The following is a 20,566-nucleotide window of genomic DNA, read 5'->3' as shown; positions in this document are numbered from 1 at the left end:
AACGAGAAGACATTAACACATCTGATAAATAACACATACACTTAAAATCAAAATTTTAAAAATGGTAACATATACAGTATATTTTGATTCTGACTATGTTACAATATTTTACACATCAACTCTCACTCATCTATTTAGATACTGAGAAAACATAATTTGCGTCTGCTTGTGCGACAACACGAATCTTCATTCCTGCTTTTTTACTTTTGCTTTCCCTAAAAATGTTGTGCTCGGAGTCAGTTCTTGATCTGACTAAATGAACAGGACTGGTCAGATTACGGATCTACACCTGACTGTATTCTCCGTCGTCTTGACCCGGAAACATCTCTGGCCGGCCCATGCCAGCCAGAGACCGGCTGATTCCCTCCATCAGTCCTTCCCCTCTGGGGCTCAGGTGATCCATGATCTCTTCGTCATCTATGCGCCAGCCACTCCAGTCCACGTTTTCGCCATCCGTAATGATGTTGCTGAAACAAAGCAGACATGGCAACAGATTGTTATAATGCCATTTATAGAGCAGCTGGTTTCCGTTCACTCGTATTTTTAATGCGTACATTTGGACAAAAATGCCAGCTGTAGGAAGATTACAGTTTAATCGCATCCCTTAAACGTTTCACACAACAGCAAATGTCATTATTTTGAGATTATGTAAAAAAAACAAACACAACTGTAAAATGAAAGAATATAAATAAATCACTTTTAAATAAAATCCAGTGCAACCTTTGGCCTTCAGTAAGCAACTAATTCATAAAGAGAGTCCAGAAAACATAAAACCGGGAGCATCACAATGAACCTGCAGTCACTGTAGGTGGTTCTGGAAAATACTGACGCTGGAGAGTTTAACAGTAAAGCATGCCACACTTTTCAGATTTTTATTTTTAATACAAGTTTGATCATCATTTTCTTTCAACTCAACTTTGTGTTGAGTGAAATATATTCAAGTCTGTGGTTTGATAATTTAAGGGGTATGAATATTTCTGCATTTTCTTGATAACTGAATGTACAACAATGTTAAAACACAAGTCAAGTCCTGAATTTACTAATGAATAAAATACATTTAAGTATGATTTAGGTTCTCTAAGTGAGCTTTTAGGAAGACAAATTAGGCCTTTAGATAAGTCTTATTATAGCACCGTTTGGTGTTTTGTTGGGTAGATTTGATTTAACTCATCTGTCTACAGCTTATTATTACATTTTTAATCCAACTAAATGTTGTACTGCAGTAAAATAAGGTAAAAACACCAAATGCATTATTCTTGATTATACTTCTAAATACCCTGAATCTCTAAAAAGAAACTTTCTGAGTTCAACTCAAGTGAATATATGAATAAATATATTTTAAAACATTATTTTTGAAAATGCAAAAATAATAAAAAGTTAAATGTGATAACACTGTTTGGGCATATGTGTTAATAATAATAGATATATGACAGTGAATGACTAATGCACAGGTGTGAAAGTCTTTGAGTTTCCTGAAACGTTTAGACGCGTTTCAGTTCCAGCAAATCTGAATCAAATAATTGGGTCATCACCAGAACCCTGATACTGTAAAAAGAAAGTAGTGATCCAACTTTTAAAAAATGAGTTATCATGTTACAAACAATCAAATTAAGTTTATCCAAGTAAATATATTAAGTTTATTAAGTTGTCTTGTTAAACAAACGTCAATAAAGTAAGTCTGACAAACTTAATCTGATTACATTTAGCAATAAACTTTTTTTTCTAAGTTGGAGCTCCATTCTTGTTTTTCAGCAAAAAAACTGACTTTAAAAGAAAAAAAAATCAAAATTAAGACATTAAAAGTGACCTTTGCACTGGGATGAATTGCCACTAATACATCAGTCCAGTTGTTCAACGACTAAAAACTTTTGATTTTCTAGAAACTATTCATAATCAACAACTAACGATTACAATCAGGCAACACGTTTTATCAGGCAAACAAGAAAAATGCATAAAGTACAGAAAACATTGCCCAATTTATGAATAAAATACATTTATTACCTAAAGGTCTCTGGAAAAACCTAAACCTAGTCAGCCTGCTAATGAGGACTTCAGGATGCGAACCGAGTGGTGTGGTTAGAAACATGAGCAAGGCAGCAATTTTTAATTTTCCATTCTCACATGTCAGTCTGCAGATTACCGGCCCACTCCTCCTCAAAAACTCATCTCAGTACGAGACGGAGAGACAGATTGAGAAATAAATTTTACAAAATGTTCCAGTAGTGTTTTATATTAAAACTCAGCAGTCAAATAGATACAAGTTGACAGTGCATAAATAAAATGTTGGTAACAACAAGTCATTTCCAAAGTAACAGCAGGACTGAGAACACCAGACTAATGAGGTTAGAGTGAACTTTAAGCTGCAAATTATTAAGAGGTCAAATAGTCATTAAAGTATCTGCTAACAGCAACATTTTAGGGACTGTTGTGTCTTTGTGAGGAAACTACAACACAACATAAACATGCAAAATAGAACCCCAAATCATCCAAAAATACAAAATCACATTTTCCACGGTGCAACAAAATTGTAGTTGGGTGAAACGTTTTGATCCACGGGTTGCTAACTAGCACATTGTGAAATAAGTGGATAAGAAAGTTGTGAAAAAGAAGCTAACGTGGATTATGTTCTCAGATCATCACAGTTTCAATCACTCCAATTGTTAAAACAAATGAAGAGTCAGAATTTCTTCAAAATATAGCGACAACAATGTTAATGCAATCATGCAAAGTTTTAACATCTTATCACCTTGACTACACAGATCTACTGTAACTGTTTTCATATGTTGATTACATAAAACCAAGCGTCGTGGGAAGGAGAAGAAGCTTGTGGTAGTTTTTGTTTCACAGTCCCAGACCCTGAATGTTTAAGACATCTTCCTGTTTTAACACTTCTGGCTAAAAATGCCTTAATGTCGTAATCAGTTCTACAGAAATCTGATGCATTCACTGAAATTGAGTGATTTAAAGGAGGAAAACACCTGAAGCATGCAAAATAGTGGGCCATAATCTCTGGAGTTTACACCATTGTTCTCAAAACAATGTGAAATCACTGTCATGTGTTTAACATGTTTGTTCAAACAAGCAATGCATTGCTGTTTGAAAAGATACTTGTGGTGATTTGGTCAGATATGCTGCTGCCCAGGGCAGCATCAGAACGTGGGGATAAATGAGCACCGTTTAAAAAAAAAAAAAAAAAAAAAAAAAAAAAAAAAAAATATATATATATATATATATATATATATATATATATAGTGTACAGGGTCTGTACACTATATACTGGCAGGGAAAGCGTACATGGAACGACATAACCAAGTTGCAGGCATAGTGTACAGAAACATCTGTGCAGAATATGGACTGGAAACCCCGGGATCAAAGTGGGAAACACCCCCAAAGGTGGCGGAGAACGCCAGAGCTAAGATCCTGTGGGACTTCCAGATCCAGACAGACAAAATGGTAATGGCGAACCAACCAGACATTGTCGTAGTGGATAAACAACAGAGGAAAGCCGTTGTGATAGATGTAGCAATACCAAGCGACTGCAACATCAGGAAAAAGGAGCACGAGAAACTAGAGAAATACCAGGGCCTCAGGGAGGAACTGGAGAGGGCCTGGAAGGTGAAGACCACAGTGGTGCCTGTGGTCATCGGGGCCCTCGGGGCAGTCACCCCCAAACTGGACCAATGGCTACAACAGATCCCAGGAACAACATCAGACATCTCAGTCCAGAAATGTGCAGTCCTTGGCACAGCCAAGATACTGCGCAGAACCCTCAAGCTCCCAGGCCTCTGGTAGAGGACCCGAGCTCAGAGGATAAGAACCACCCGCGGTGGGTGAGAAGGGAATTTTTTTTTTTTTTATATATATATATATATATATATATATGTATAGTCTATTCTGGAATCCTAGGCACTTTTTTCTGGCTTTGTGTGGTCGTTGGGCAGTTGACACCCCAATGCGTTGAGTAGGCGTCCCCTGCTTGCTGTTGAACAGAAAGATGATCAGGCTGTTTTAACTCCAGCCATTTTAAATTTGTACTGCTGATTACACAGATGCATGCAGTAATTTACACCACAGGGTTTAAACTCACATCGAATGAGAGAAAGCTAACTGTGGCAGAGCTGTGCACGCATTAGTGCAGTGTGCATCAGATAATCAGCAGCTATGCAAATGTTTCAGGCCATGAAGCTCAAACATCACCACAGTGTCTGTAAACACTGAGGCCAATGGAAACGTTGATGCTCTAGATTGTATTTATTCTGTGGCTTTCAGTGTTGAACTGTCAGTACGTACTGACAGACAATGCAGATAAAGAATAAAGATTAATGAAGTATTGCCATGAAACTGATTATATTGCAACTTATAATCAATGCTGTGATTCTTGAAGCTCTTTTATGCATTCAGATAGCAGATAAAATTGAAAAATATCAGTATTTTTCTTACTTTTGATGCATAGAGTTTAACCATATTAAGCAGGAATTTCATATTCTGTCTATTTGGAAGTAAACTTTATCTTTTACCACTAAAATTGGCATTACTTTTTACTGAATAAAAGTCTTACTGACTTTATGAAAACACCCTAAAACAATCAATCAAATTTAAACATGTCTTATTTTTTCCATTCTTTTATAGCAGCTTGAAAAGCCCTATGATGTACAAAGCTTGGGGTTTTTATCTGATCATGTTTAAACTTCTCTACAGCTTCATCATAATCTGTCTGCCGATTTTGAGCTGCTTTAAGGTCTCTTGTCACTTTGAAACCAAATAAACTGCTTCTGGCCACGCCCCCCAACTCAACTCACACGTGAAAATGGCTGCAAACAGATGTACAATTATACAACCATAGATCTTTGAAAAGCAGAAGTAGAGCCTCCTGGACAACCAAAAAGAATGAATATAGGGATTTCTTGAGGGTAAGTTAACAACAAAACACTTCTAGCAGCCATTGCACAGCACATAGGGCGGTAAAACCAGCTGACCAAAAAGGCTGGAGCTCTGCATGCGTTGCCTGGTAATGGCGCATTGTCCGTTGTGACTTAATAATCTGGAGTTTTTTGAAATGGCTCATTTCCAGACACCAAAAAACAAGGTGACCTATTATATTTCCTTGAAAAAGCTAGGATAGGTGGGTGGGCTATGAAAACATGTTTATTACATTTAAAACACAAAATTATTCACCTGATCTGTTCTAACTGTTTTGAGCTCCTTTACCAGAAAACGGCTTGTAGTTTTTCCTTTAGTGTTTTCTGTAGAAGCACTTGAAGCCAAAATGGAAGTATGAAAACATGCAAAATGTGAGGTTCCCTTTAAAGTTTGTTAAAATTTCACAAATGTTTGGTTGAAGTACTTTTGGACCCCCTCTCTACATAATAACAATATGATTTTAAATATACGTCAAACAGGGGACGAGTATCCTACTAACCCGCTGCTCTTGTCGTCCTCGTCGCCGTCCACCAGCTGCTCCTTCCATCCTGTGCTCACCGTCAGGGTTCTGGGTCTGATCAGCGCCACCTCCTCCAGGTCCGTCTCATTACCTCCCTCACTGGGCGTTGGCGACGGGGTGTTGTTAAACGGGGAGGAAGGACGCAGGTACCTTAGGGTTGTTTGTTGCTGTTTGTCTCTACTTATTCCAGCTTTGTCTTTTCCCCTTTCTTTGGCTCTTTCCAAGACTCCCTCCACTCGTGAGGTGCGTTCTTTCAGGGTGTATCCTGATTTGGGAGTGTTCTCTTCTTTGTGTGACGGGTACGAACTGTCCGAGGGTCTGCGAGGCCTCTGCCCTCCTCTGTTGAGCACATTGGGACTGGAAGAACTCCTCGAGTCTTTAAATTTCAACTTTTTATTGTGGAATTTGGATCCTGACAGCTCAGATTCAGAAAAGGCTTCAGCATCGGAGTAGTACTTTGGGAACGGGTTTGGAGCTTGTTTGCTTTTGGGTGACTTCTGGCTGACCCCCAGCTGGACGTCTAAATCAAACTTAGTAGGAAGGGAGCTTCTCTTTACCTGCATACTGCACTCGGAGTTTGGACTGTCTGGAGCCGTCAGAGTTAGTGTCGGCTCATTGAGGAAGTTGGATGTCGGAGTCGGTGGGCCCTGACTGGTGCTGCCTGGCCTCCTTTTCCGTAACCCAGGGGACTTTAAGTTTTGGGGGAAGCCTGTACCATCAGTAGAAGTTCCTGGATCCCCAAACTGACTGGAGGAAGAGGGCCTGCTGGCGTCCTGCGACACAAACTGAATCTCTGAGTTGCTTCTTATTAATCGTTTCTCTACAGGTGGTTTTCCAAACTGCGGCCTGGACATAATTTTTGGTTCGTGAGGAACTTGAAAAGTGACCTCCTCATCTGTTGGGTAGTCGACAGCTGGGAGTTCATCTATTAGACGGATGATTTGTCTCTTTGGGTTGTATATTCCTAGACCTGCTTCATTTTGACTGAAATGATTGAGTTTAGAAACGTTCAGCTCACCGCGCGTCCTCAAAGTACTTTGTGTGTTCATCATCGGAGTCTCAACAATTTTCTCATTTTCCTCCAAATGTTTTCTCCTTATTCCCATCTCTATCCACTCTTGCTCTTTACGTGCCGGCTGTCGAATCGGGATGTTCCTGCGCATTACTTTGTAGGGGATTTTAGGAGGTAATCCAGAAGTTTTAGGGGACATCTGATCTGGATCTGCTTCCTCAGATCCATTGACAGTTTGATTTTTATTTATTGTATCAGTAAGCTCATCCATTAGCTTAGACTGCACGGGAGGTTGTTCTTCTACCTCCATGTCATCATTCTTGATGTCTTCAGCAGCTTTGGTCTCCTGCTGATGTGACCTGACGTTGTCCAGTCTGTTGTCCTCCTGCTTTCTCATCGCCAACAATGTTTCCTGATAAAGTAGCAGTGAACAAAGAAGCATTTAACAATGAGTTAGTGTAGTTTCAACTACTTTTAAACAAGTTTAGGACACTATTTGGACAGAAACGTGACTGAAATGATCAAAATTCAAATATTCATCCTTTTTTTCTGTTACTGGTTTAAACTTGGGAACACTTTCAGGTCTTTGTTATAACTAAAATATTCCACCATCTCCTGCAATTTAGGGTTCGTAGACAAAAGGAAAAATTATTAAAATATCAGGTTACAATCATTTTATCTATTGAACAGCTTGGTGTCTTAATGTAGCATTAAGAAACACAAAACTAACCTTGAATTTACTTTTGTTTTGATAAACACAAAAGCTTCACTTTTCTAAAGTAGACTGTTGAAAATGCTCATTAGAATGAACAAAAATAATCTTTTGATTGCATAGGATATGCTTTTGAGAAACTCCAAAATGCAGTAATAATAAGATTTTATGATAAACATTTTGTAAAATTTTTACAATCCTGACAGTTTTGATGTTTTTATCTGAAGGTGAAACATGTTTCTTTAGTTGAGATTATCTCAGTGAAGGTGAGATCTTGTTGGAAAGCATTCGCCACAGATGTTAGCAGCATAAGCAATGCTCTCTCAAGCACTTTTTCATACTAGCATAGCCCTTCAGTGCAGAGCTGTAGTGTAGCAAACAGAGTCACGTCAAACGTCAGACCAATCACACAATCTTAAATATTTTGAACAGAATTTGTGTCTGCCTGAATGCTCAAACCAGGAATGCATGGACATAAAGATGCCATTTTGCTACCGCAGCTCTGGGAGAGCAAACAAATTCTTCTTGTTTTTGTGAAGTATGTATTGAATGAATGAATGCTAAACCCCGAAGGGCTCCATACCTAAAGTCAGAGGTATTTTCCACAAACTAGTGACCCAGAAGAACAATAAAAGTACATGTAACAACTACTGTATGTAAATGAGGTAAAAAGAGATTTGGGGATTCTGTTCTGCAAAATGAACTTTTCAGAGTTTTCAGCATTAAGTCTGGAGGAGGGAGAATAGAGCATAGCCTAAAAACCACTGCAGGCCTACAGTGAAGCACGGTGGTGGCTCAATGATGCTCTGAGGCTTTGCTTCCTTTAAAACTGGAAAAATAAATTAACTTAAATCAATCAGGAGATTCAGAGAGAAAATGTTGTGCAGTCAGGAAAGAAACTGAAGCTTCAAACAGGACAACAATCCTGATCATTTCCTGAAGTCAACCAAGAATAAATCCTGAACCACTTCATAAAAAGGTCTTGCTTGGGTGTGTTTTATATTCCCCCTGATCTATGAAGGTGTTTTAACATTTTCAAAGAATGCTTGGATTTTCTGTCTTTGATGCTCTAGTTTCTTTACTCAAACACTGAGCTCATTTAAATCAACTTTAACCCCACCTATTCAAAGTTGCTTTGTACTGAGCCCCCTAGGGGACATGGGATTTTTTTTCCTTTTGCGTTACCTTGCAATAAGCAAATATCTTTTATTGTAATCGTCGAAATGGAGCTGCACATGAAAACGGCCCTTTATTAACAATTCAGACTACCAACTCAAAAAGACACAATCAAAACGGTCAGATATAACTTTAGACTTTAGTACCACATGTAATTAATTCAGAAATAGTCCAAATAGTTTGGATGTATTTTTTCTTTCTTTCCTTCTTATGGAAAGTTTGTTCACGTCTTATGTCCATGTTTAACCTGTTTTGCTTTTGCATTTTGCACATAGGTTTATGTTGCATTTCTATCCTGAAGAAAAAGATATAAAACTTCAGATATCTCACAAACAAACTAGACATACATGGAAAGACCTTACAAAACCTTATATTATAGCAAATAGCACAATAGCCACCGTAAGAAAGACTTACAGTATTAAATTATCCTGCATGAACTGATTAGTACATCATTGCGAGAGAAAGCAAAACCTATTGAGAGGAAACACAAAAGTTTTGCAAGGTAACGCAAAAAAAGACAATTTTTTCCTCATGTCCCTCCGTACTTTTGAACCGTAATAAATAGATGAATGATTTTAACAGTGTCACTTGACTAAATGTAATGTCTGTTACTGGTTTTTCTGTTACAATGTTTTACATTGTGAAAATAAACTGCAGAGTTGCTGAAATCTGCTAAATAAATTTGATTAATTGATTGATTACAATTAAGAATGTTTCTCCTGCACAAGCCAGACAATTTTCTTAGTGCTAATGTTTTGTTGTTCTTTAATATTTAAAAATCTAATAATTTCTGAAGCAGCAATGTTAAAGCCAGATGAGACCATAGCAGATGTGAAGGATTTGATTACCTTTGCTGACTTGATGGCGTTGACCCAAGCGGAGCATCTCTCTGGGTTGCTGGTCACAAGGATGGTGACATTCATCATGCACTGAAGCTCACCGATCTGCACCAGAACTAATGAGTCTGAGGGAAACGGGACACAAAAGACTCATGGTTCCGGGACGGACTTGAGCAGAACTTTCGGATATAATGGTCCTGTTGAGAGTGTTACCCACTGCCATCTTTTAGTGGAACGCAGTTCATTCTGTCGAGAGCCAGAGGAGGTCGAACCACTTTCAGTCGCTCTGCTTTTTTCTGCACTTTAGTCAGAAGGAGAACGTCTGAAAACAGAAGAGCCACCACTTCCGTCTGCAGCACATTATGGGTAAAAAGATAAACATTTCTGTCAAAAATTTACTGGAATTAATGATTTAAAACGACAGAACCTTCCAGGATAAACTGCACTCACCTTGTAGCCTCGTATCTTCAGGTTGTCCTCCAGCAGCAGCTTACGTACGACCTTGGAGCCCACTCCTCTGATGGGGCACGTCAGGTCAAAGTGGCAGACGTCTCGGACAATCTGTCAATCGCAACAGCATTTAGTTTTCATTTTATTTGTTTATTATGTCGTATTTTTACCATAAACCCTAAGAGTTGAAAAGGATTTGAACATCTCTGTTTTTTAAATCAAATTAAATTCAGTTCTCTATGTTTTTTTTAAGGTTGCCTGTGCAGTACAGGTTACACCAAGTTGTTTCCAGACGCACAAAACTAACAGAAAAATCTCACAGCATGTTTCTCCGTTCTTGTTAGAGCTGCAGTGTTGATGTTATTGTGCACCTACATTACAACATCAAGTGAGAATTCATGAGCTGTTATGTTTTTAAAGCTAATAAGTAATAAACATCTTAAAAATAAAATGCTGTTTGCTGAGGTTTGTTGCTATATCCTCCAGCAACCACAAGGGAGCCTAATTAAAATTGATAAAGACAGAAAGGGACAAAGCAGCTATAAAGTGGAAAAATAAAAAATGAACTACAACTTTGGATTTTGTTTTGAATAAAATTTTGTTTAGAATAAACAAAATTCTTATAAATGATCACAAAATACCATCAAACGAACAACAAAAGAACGACACAAAACGACAATGAGACTCAAAAGCAGAAATGCACTGACACAAAAATATTTATCAAATTATTTGCAGAAATCCTCAAAGTGAAGCCGTTTTACCTTGTCGATTTCTTCATTTATTCCCTCCACCTCATATCCTTCAATCCTCTGCGCAGAGATGTAAAGAGCGAGCTGCTCGTCTTTATACTGCATGAAGTCATTAATACTTTCTAAAAAGCTGTTCACAGAAGTTAGCTGGGGAAAAGCAGGAACAAAGACATGATGTGTGAGGTAAATCTGCAGCTGTAGGGAGAGACGTACGGGTGCTGGACCAAGCCTCACCATGGCTCTGAGGGCCCGCTGCACGTGAGGCTCCTGGGTTTCTTTGAGCACAGCTTTGAGCAGCAGGGGGTACTTTGTGATCCTCTGATGTGGTTTGGCCTGCATGTCTCCCAGCCGCATCCGCTCACCCTGAGGATGCTTCTCCACCCACTGGACAAGTCGAAAAACACAGAAATATCCTCTCAGTTAAATAGATAGTTTTAACTGTAGATAGTTTCTGTATTGTCTCTCAAATAACCAAAAACAATGAGATTCATTGTTGGATATTTGAAAAAGCTTACTCTCAGCATATGCAGACACATTTGAGTTGAAATTATTTGTCGTTAAGTGTCTAAAGACAACATTTGTGGTGAGTTTTCACTGTATAAATAAAGTGAAAATGAATTTAGTCAGTGCCTCAGGAGCCACAACACACAGGCGTTTCCAGGATATGAGCCACAACCGTCACATTCCTTGAATGAAGCCAAAGACAACATCAGAAGACTTTTAAAGTTTAAAAGAGGAAAAATAACTGGACGGTTTCTTAATCCTTTTTTCAGATGAAAATAACATTTACAATTAATTTGGAAATAAATGTCTGAGTCCGGATGAAGAAGATAGAGGCACAGAATCGCTTCAAGTTCAGTGTGAAGTTTATACAAAGAGTTATGATTTCTTGAGTCTCGTCATCTGCTGGTGTTGGTTCATTAAGCTTCAACAGGTCCAAAATCTTCACAGACGTTTTTCTAGGAAATGGCAAAGCAGTGTTTTTCTCCCTCTGAAGACAAGCTTCATGGAAACTATAACTTAACTTTCCAGCAGGACTTGGCACCTGCCCACACAACCAAAACTAGCAACACCTGCTTTAATGACTGTGCTTGATTGGCCAGCAAACTGGTTTGACCTGAAATCCTCACTACGGAGGATTGTCAAGAGGAAAATGAAAGACAGCAAATTCAAAAATGCAGAGGAGCTGAACGACGCTATCAAAACAAAATTGAATTTTTAGCATCTCAGCAGACTGGTTTCCTCCATGACACACTGCAGTAATGCAGTAATTCATGCAAGACACCATGCATACCACGTACTGACGACAGTACATAGAAAAATATGTATTTCATTTGTCTTTTGTAGCATCAAAAGGTAACACTTTATTTATAAGTGTCATTCATCAAATAATGAGACTTATAATGCAAAAGTGAAACTTTTAATGGACTTTTAACGCAAGTTTTGATGCAACTTTGCATTAAAAGTGTCATTATTTACTGAATGACACTTTATGACAACAGTCGTAAACATTCATGAAGACTCATTCATGTTCATGAAAGGTGTTAAGTCATGTTTATGACAAACTTAAAGTGTTAGCGTTAGCGGTTCCTGTTCTGCGTCACTTGGACCACCTATTAACACTTCTCAGTGACTATTTCCTGCTGAAGTGAAGGTTTGCCTGGGAACAAAAGGTGTGAAAAATGAAGCTGAGAAGAGTGACAGCATGTCGTTTTCTGGTCCTGAAGTCCCTTTTCCAGCTGAACGTTCAGGACTCATTGCTGGAGATCTAGAAATCTGAATCATTCGGAGAAGTTGTTGGCGTGAAAAGTGGTTTGGTTGACATAAAGCTCTCACGCCTGGCCTCCTACTAGGTTACAAAAACGTCAGTAACCACAGTGCCACAATTACCTGATTTGAAAATGGATCTCACCAAAGTAAAAGTTGCTAAGTGTGGGAGTTTTTCTCTCAGTGTTGATGTGACTGTTTGTCTTCTCTATAGATACTGCTGCTGCTTTACCTGCACAAAAGCAAGGAAGTGAGGGTTGCTCTCCATCTGCTTTCGTGTGAACTCCAGGTTGTTTTCCTCCTCCCAGCAGTAATGATGGTAGGCCAAGAAGCGCTCGTGGAACTGGTGCAAAAGCAGAAGACAACTCATATCTGGATTTAAATGCTGGCATTGCCTCTCTACTTCATTATAATTCTCATTACACAGCAAAACTGGGCCTAACAGGCACCAGGTTCCAGTAATGTCTTGCTCATGAAACATGAGAGTGTTTGTTTCATCCATTATTTTATAAGGAAGAGATTATAATTTTAACTTCAAATATGGGCTTATTGCCTGCATGTTTGCATTTCATACAAATCTAATTTGATATGCAGCTTGCACAAATGCATCATAAACCCTATTATTGCACCATCTATTCAGGTTGCTGATGAATTGGTGAAAACATGCCTACATGGTTGAATATTTGTGGATTTTTCTGTGTAACGTAACTTCAAATTATTGGTGGGAAACTTTCCTATTGGAAGATTATAGAGCATATCATCTTCCTAGAATAATGGCCTAAGCAATTTTTTGACAAAAGTGTTTTTTTGGTTTTTTTTTGGTTTTTTTTGCTTAAACTAAATCATCTTTTGGCAAAAAGCAACTTTAAAATTCACTTTAAAGTCATTTATGACAAAAAATTACTCATGCCATTATTTTAGGAAGGTAAGAATATCTAAAATGCCCCTATGAAATGCAGCTTGGGAAGCTAAAAATCTAGTTGCACTTCTTGCTTACAAGTTATACAAGTGAGCCTTTTATTTTCCCTGATGTTGACTGGCTGCACCCTCAACAGTGGAAATAAGGAAGACTGTGACTATTTTTCCACTAGTATCGAGATGGTTTACACTGTGTATATTAATGCATATTAATGTATATTTGGTGTTTGATCTAATAAGATGTGCAGATAAAAAAACATGTTTAGAGGGGATCTGAAGTCTGAGTGCTTCTCTACTGCAGGTAAGATACTGACCGCCATAAAGAACCTCATAAAAACAAACCTAACACAATTTAAACCACATGTGTCAAACTGAAGGCCCAGGGGCCAAATCTGGCTTGCTGTAGCTTTTATGTGGCCCTATAGACTCTAAATTACATCAATAAGTCCCTCCAATTTTTCACAAATCCTCTAAATTCACACAAAATCAACATATCTTCACATTTCTTCTGATTTCACTGCAATTTTTCTTTTTTCAAAATCGGTAAAAAAACATTGAGTTTAATTGATTCAGTCTTACTTGATGTCAAGTTATAGTCCGTGATCAATATGGTGAGAAAAAAAAAGTCACATTTAACATCATGCATTAGCAAAAGTATAAAAATTCCTTACAAATATTTCTAAATTAGCATCACAAAATATGTAATTTTTATTACCAAAAGCCACAAAAACAATCACAAAATCCTGGAGGGACTGATGTTTATTAATATTTTAGCAGTTAAATGAGTTTTATCAGTATATTCAGGCAGAACCGGCCCTTTAAGAACATTCACATATTTTATATGGCTCAAAATGAAACTTGAGTTTGACAGCATTGATTTAAACCAATCTTTTGAATAGATTACTTCTGCACTGCACATCACTGAATAAGTCAACTTTATCAGATGACTTCAAACTTATTTGGAATAGTCAAACCCATCTCTGCACCATGAGCAAATAGCCTACTCATGAACCACCAGAGGAAGAATGAAGGTGTGGGGACGAGTCATTTATTAACTGCTGGGCAGGAACATCATTTACTGTGTGTCACTGTAGACTTGCAGACAATGAGTCCATACCTGCAGGCAACCGGCCTCCAGCCTCATGGGGTCAAAAGGTTTTCCCGTTCTTCTAACTTCCTGTAACATGGGATAAACCACCTCCTGCCAGAACAGCTGGTGAGCTTGCAGGATGGAGGGCAGGTTGGAGAAAAGCTGGTTGGGTTTCACCTGGAGGAAGTAGAATCAAATTTTAACTCTCTGGCCTTTGCGACAGTTTCTGTCTTCTCAGTGGAAACATTGTGGGGACCAATGTTCCGGTTGTTGATGTTTTTGTGTTTTCTTTCAGATCAAGCTGTGTATTTTGCTGCTATTGCAGAACAGAACAGTGGAAACTAGGCGTGCATATTTTATACATGTGTGATATTCCAGTTGCATGCATTGCAGACTAACCTCCTGGAGAACGTCATACTGGTGCAGGTGGACCAGAGCGGCAATAACCAACTGTGAAAGCCAGACACACACTTGTTAAACATCCTGTAGAAAATCCCTCCTCAGCTCTGACACACATTGTGATAAAACCAGGAGGAGAGCGACATCCTACGTCTTTGATGATCTTCAGCTTGTTGATGTAGATCAGCTCAGTCTGTACAAACTCCCACAGCGCCGCCTGCTGGTGTCGCTGCTTCTTTGCCATTGTCTGAATCAGATAAAATAAGTGGCAGCTATTTATATTTGTGGAATGTGTGCCGCGTGCAGACGGAGCAGAGAAGGCAATGAGTATATACGGGAAACAAAATACTCCTCCTCCCTCTAAAAACAAACTTCAGCAGGACTAAATTTAGCAAACATTTTCTCCAGATAATATTCTGCAGAACTCCTGAGTTGTGTACGTGTTAAAAGAAAAAACAGTCATATAAATATGTTTCTTACTGTGTGAGACTTCACCAACTCTGTCCAGCTGCTCTCCAGTGCTGTTCCCTGAATCTCCTCCTTCCAGAACCAGCTCAGGTTAGCAGGAACAGCAAACGCCTCCAGATATTTGGTTAATAAATCCTACCATGTTGTTTATGAGGGGGAAAAAAATAACAGGAGAGCACAAAGGAGCAGAAAACATTAATGCTAAAATGCACCAGCAGTTCCCGTGAAAGTAAAGGATGTTATGAATTTTTGTGGTCACATAAAAAGAAAACTGGAGAAGCAGAACAAGTAGCGCTGCACTGTTTTAAGTGTTCATGTGGGTGGACACGTCTGTATCTGTCTCATGGTGTGTCAGAAATGCAGCTTGATGAATAAGAGACAAGACAATACCTCAGACGTTGACACTCCCTGGCTGCCAAACACCTGCTTCAGTGGCGTTCTGGATTTATTTCCTGATGTATTTACTTTACTCAGGGTTGCAAAGTCAGTCACGGCTTTCATCTTGGTTTTCCTCTAGAAAAAGAAAAATAATAGTTAATGAGTTATAAGCCGTGGAATTAAAAAAAACAAAGCAATCGTAGAAATATCTTGTGAGATTGAATGAACAAAAATAGAAAATGAGACACAGGCTGCCTTCAATTCGTCACGTTGCGACTACAAACTTCATTGTTCATTGTTACCAGAGAAATTAGCGGTAGGCAACATGACGTTTAGTGATATTATTGTGATAACAATGAAGATTTTTTTTAAAACTATTGTTTACATCTTTTTTTGGTAACTCCAGGACTGTGACTGCATAACACAGGATTCATAGCCCCATAAACGCAAATCTACTGCTTGAAAAGGATTCCCATGTAAAACAGGAATGCCACTTACTTAAAGAAGTGCGATTTATACCACTAAGCTGATCACAGTAACAGCATTTAGTCATATTTTTAAATTTACCAATATTTATTGATGCTCTCATGCAACAAACAGTAGAAAAAAATCACAAAAACAACATTTCTGATTATACTACCAGTTTTGTCTTATCTACCATCAACAACTGAAGTTTATCATGGAAACAAGACATTTTTCAAAATAAATGATAAACGATACGATAAATGTCTATCCCTACAGAGTGTAACTTATGTATTTGCAAAACACAAGTTGTACAAATAAAATTCAGAAACCTGTGGGATGTATTTCAATACGAGGCAGAACCACATTTGACTGCAGTTGCAGGTGTTTTGGGAAACGTTTGTCTCTACCAGCATTAAACCTCCAGACACTGGAATATCTGCCCATTCCTGTTTTCTAAATAGCTCAAACTCACCGTAGATTCACAATTGAATTTGAGTCCAGACTTTGACTAGACCATGCTAACACAAGATTGCACTTTTCGTCAAGCCTTTGACTGTGTTTTTGGAGTCATTGTTAAGCTGGAAGGTGACCAGTATGACGCTGCCACCACCATGTTTTACTACTGTTCAGGGTGATCTGATGTGTTACTTTTCTACCATACATTGTATTTAGTATGTACGATATTCTGCTCTTCCACTCTTTCATAATAGCCAGATTTGTTCTCCTACATGAACTGTGGATCTCTGCAGCTCCTCCAGAGCAACCATGGGCCTTTTGGCGGCTTCTTTGATTTATAGTCATGGCTTGTTTTGTCTGTTCAAGTGGATATTCATGTCTTGGAAGGACTGCAGATGTAACATTCTCTTTCTATTTACAGGAATCCATCAGATGTTCAAACTTGAGATGTTAAACTTTTTTAACTTCTCCTCAACTTTCTCTCTAATTCTGCTGTTTTTGCGCTAATGCTCTCTGAAAAACCTCTGAGGCCTTCAAGGAACAGCTGCATTTCTATGCAGGATAATTTAGACATAAATTGATCCTTCATTAATTCCTAATGTACTAAATTCTTTTATTCTTTTACTTTTAAGAGTGTTAGATTTTATTCAGAGATGTCAAAGTAAAAGGTGCTATATAAAAAATGCAACAATGTTTTCCTTTTACATACAAATATCCAGAATTTTATACTTTCAGTGTGACAAAATGTTTTTGAATTCTTGTGTAAGGCAATGTTTGTGCATCACAATTGGTCTAAAAGTATTAAATGCTTCTTATAGTTCTTAAAGACCTGCACTTTCAACTCTGCTATGGAAGTTTTCTTCAAGGAATTCATATTTTACACTTCAATGTTGCAGCAATATCTATAATGTAAAAATGTAATCCCATCAAAGTATTAAATGAAAATGTACCATACATCACAAACAAAATATAGTTTGAAAATTAAAGAGCTGCAAGATGCATCAAAGTTTAAATAACGTGATTTAAAGAATGAAAGAGCATTTCAAGATTTGAATTTCACTATTTTTTTTTTAGATTATTTTAAAAACAGACTAATGAAACTAAATAAATAAACACAGAAGTACTTTAAAAATAAAATAATTATACAAGTTGTTTTCATATAAATCATACTATATATTAAATACTGAGAAGAGGATCGAAAGTAGCAGACATGGAAGGGAAAATTGATCTCCATCAAAAGTTACAGAAAAATCACAGTTATGCAATAAAAAGCTGGTATTAATATTTTCTACTTGCCTTGTGGCCAAATGTGCTGAACTTGTTTTTATCTGCAGACCCCCTGCGCTGCGTTGTGTCCGTTGGCAGCCCATCCACAACATCCATCTCTCTGGTTTCTGCGTCTTTCTGCTTCTCTCCATTCAGGCTGTCTTGTCTCTGCACCATCTCCTTCATTACCGACTCAAACTCCCCGTTGTTTACATACGGCATTTTTGTGGACAGGCTGAAGAAAGGCGCGCAGCGTTACTTATTGACAGACTCTGGCGTTGAAAGGCTGCAGATATTTCATAAACTTGTTGAAAGAATGATAGTGGGTCGACGCGTGGTTTGTTACAGTTCTGGTATGTCTACTTCTACATTCTTAGCAAGTCTGAAGGCTTTAAATTTCAAAGCAAATGAAAACAGATGGTAGCATTAAAACTTCTAATAAAGGATAAATGATTTATTTTAATATTTTAAAGTGATCTTGATCTACTTTTCTTCAGACTTTCAAAGCTTTACCAGGTAATTTGCTTTATTTTGTGGACAAAGTGAACAAAATGGAGGACAAAAGAAGAAGTATATGTACTAAAAGTATCTACACACTTTTGATGGTGCTGGGGATTACTTGTTGATCAGTTCACAAACATGCCTGAAACTATAAGGTTTTAATCTACGCATCGCTTGACTAGATAGGTTTACTATTTCAATATTTAAAACAAAAATTATAGATTACGGTACTTTAAAAAAAAAATCTATTTACAGCAAATAAAATAAATGAGAAAAGAATTACTTTTAGCTGAGAAATGCATCTTTTTAGATTGATCATCTGTTTGATTCCAAATTTTACTACTTGGGAATCATCTTATTGGCAAAAGATATCATTTTAAACTGAGTTATCTTTATACTTTTAATAGATTCAACCAAAGAAGAAGCCACTGAAATCAAAAGATCCTGCTTAAAATGGGTCCTGTGCCAAGTCGTCTGTCACGTGTGAAAACACTTTTAGTTCCTCCTTTGGGTTTAGAAGCTTTTTATGCCTAATTAAAAACAAATAGTCAAAAATACATTTTACATAATGCTGAACATACTAATGCCTGTATCTTTGCTCTGATGTTTTGGCTTTACTATGTGACTGTTGTGTTTCCTCTTGAGGAACATAGTCAGATATTTGAGTCTGATTTTGTTGCTACTTTGTGCACCATCCACACAGAGACATTATATCACTAAACTGACCCAATCTAATTTGTGTACCCAGAGATAACTGTTTATAACTTTCTGTACCCTAATAAAGCCATATGTGATTGTCACGTCACTGGACGACATATTAAAAAACACCACTGTTCTGTTTCATTAACAATGGCACCGTCTAATGCCTAGGCTATCTGCAGTTCCCACGCCGGGACAAATTAACGCAGGTTCGTATCAGACTCGACTTGACAAGGCGTGAAATTATTCAGCTAGTTTAGTCTAAATGCATTCAGATGAAACTTCAAGGCTTGGCTTGGGCAAATTGGTAACGTGACTCAGCCAGACAACCTACAAGAAGTCTGGAACATATGCAGGAGTTTTTAATAAACCAATAAAATAGCTGTTTTGGCAAATGGTGATTCATTTCTCATGAATGCAGACAGATCCTACAGGATGTCTGTTTAAAACTTTATGTTTAATCAGCTACACTTTCCAAGGAAACCCCTGTGGGTGCAGCTGTGACTGTAAGTAGATGTCTGGTGAACATTAGCTTGTGAGCTTGAGTTCAAATAATGTACCACTCAATGAGAAACATTTTAAAGGATACATATTGTATCCTGTAAGTTTCTAGAAACCAGCAAAAATAAGAGGATTCACATTTTAAAAGTACCATTTTACTGTCCGATGGGAGAATTACATGTAAAATGAAGCAGAAAACGCTGGAACATGAAAACAGAAGTAGCGCACAGAGATAACAATCTGTCCTAGAAAGAGAGGAAATAACTCACACACTGTTTTGCATCTCCAACCAAGTAAGACTTTTTTTAAATCAGCAATTAACATCATATTCACATCAGGAGCTCCAGATCCAGTTCCATAGTGAGGCATTTTCTTTAGCTCGCTGTATTTTAGTAAACTATTTCTGCAAAATAAGTGCTTTTATAACAAGGAAACTCAATACAGCAAATCACAAATAAGACAATTAATACTTTTCAAACAAGGTGCTCATGTGGTATTTATGCTGATTTTTGTACAGCATGAGAAGTAAAGAGACTCTTACCAGAAGACATAATGGAGACACGTACACCGCACTAATCAGCTGCTGCTATGCTGTCAAACTTCGAGGGATTGACTCAAATGCCTTCATCATAATATGAACAGGTGAACAGGTGCAGCAACCTGGTGACTGTCAAACTCTCTGAAAACATCTGGACTATATCGCTACTGTAGATTTGAAACTTTAAGTCATTAATAAAGCTCCATTAATGCAGGTTTGTTGAGCTTTTTAAAGTTTCTGTAAACAATTCACCAAATCCAGAAGACAAGTTGATGTTTCTAGACTAAAACACCAACAGGACTGTGGGTTGATATGAAGAAAATAACCTCATAAGGACCCTTTTTAAAATCGTTTTCTCCTAATAAACAAAGAAATCTCAGCTTTTTACCTGGGCTTGGTTGGATCCATTTTGCTTCACGCAGTCATCTTCGGTTTCTGTTGGTTTTCTCCTCCTCTCATGCCTCTCTGGCCCGATCAGTCCCTCCCTTTCTTCCTTTCACCTGCGCATCGGCCGTCAGCAACTGGCCCGACGGGAACAACTGGATTTCTGCAGCCAACAAATCAGTGCTTGGGCCTGGTTAATGTGTCGCAGGCGCAGAGTGCTTAGGTGGGGGCTAATTTGTTTGACGATGATCAATTGTTGTTCCATGTCAATGAAAATTTCTTTTCACTCAAATCATTAAAAAAAACTGTAGAGGATGTTTACCATGTTTTAAAAAAGGGGAATTTAACTGCAAGAATG

The 20,566-nt window shown here is 37.9% G+C and overlaps 1 protein-coding gene across 1 annotated transcript; it reads right to left on the bottom strand.

Annotated features, from left to right (window-relative positions):
- Positions 1–6: 6 nt before the first annotated feature.
- On the bottom strand, positions 7–20,304 carry plekhg6 (pleckstrin homology and RhoGEF domain containing G6). Its single transcript, XM_023331552.1, has 15 exons — positions 20,213–20,304; positions 17,616–17,820; positions 15,411–15,533; positions 15,033–15,155; positions 14,704–14,799; positions 14,553–14,603; positions 14,181–14,330; positions 12,378–12,488; positions 10,613–10,762; positions 10,391–10,525; positions 9,630–9,740; positions 9,397–9,529; positions 9,189–9,304; positions 5,420–6,864; positions 7–467 (listed from the first exon to the last, which is right to left on the bottom strand). The coding sequence occupies exons 1-15, from the start codon at positions 20,230–20,232 to the stop codon at positions 284–286; spliced, it is 3,153 nt and encodes a 1,050-aa protein (XP_023187320.1). The 5' UTR covers positions 20,233–20,304; the 3' UTR covers positions 7–283.
- Positions 20,305–20,566: the final 262 nt, after the last annotated feature.

This window comes from Xiphophorus maculatus, chromosome 3 (assembly GCF_002775205.1).
Source record: "Xiphophorus maculatus strain JP 163 A chromosome 3, X_maculatus-5.0-male, whole genome shotgun sequence".
Classification (NCBI taxonomy): domain Eukaryota; kingdom Metazoa; phylum Chordata; class Actinopteri; order Cyprinodontiformes; family Poeciliidae; genus Xiphophorus; species Xiphophorus maculatus.
The sequence above is the reverse complement of the archived record's forward strand: the minus strand, read 5'-3'. Positions and strand labels throughout refer to the sequence as shown.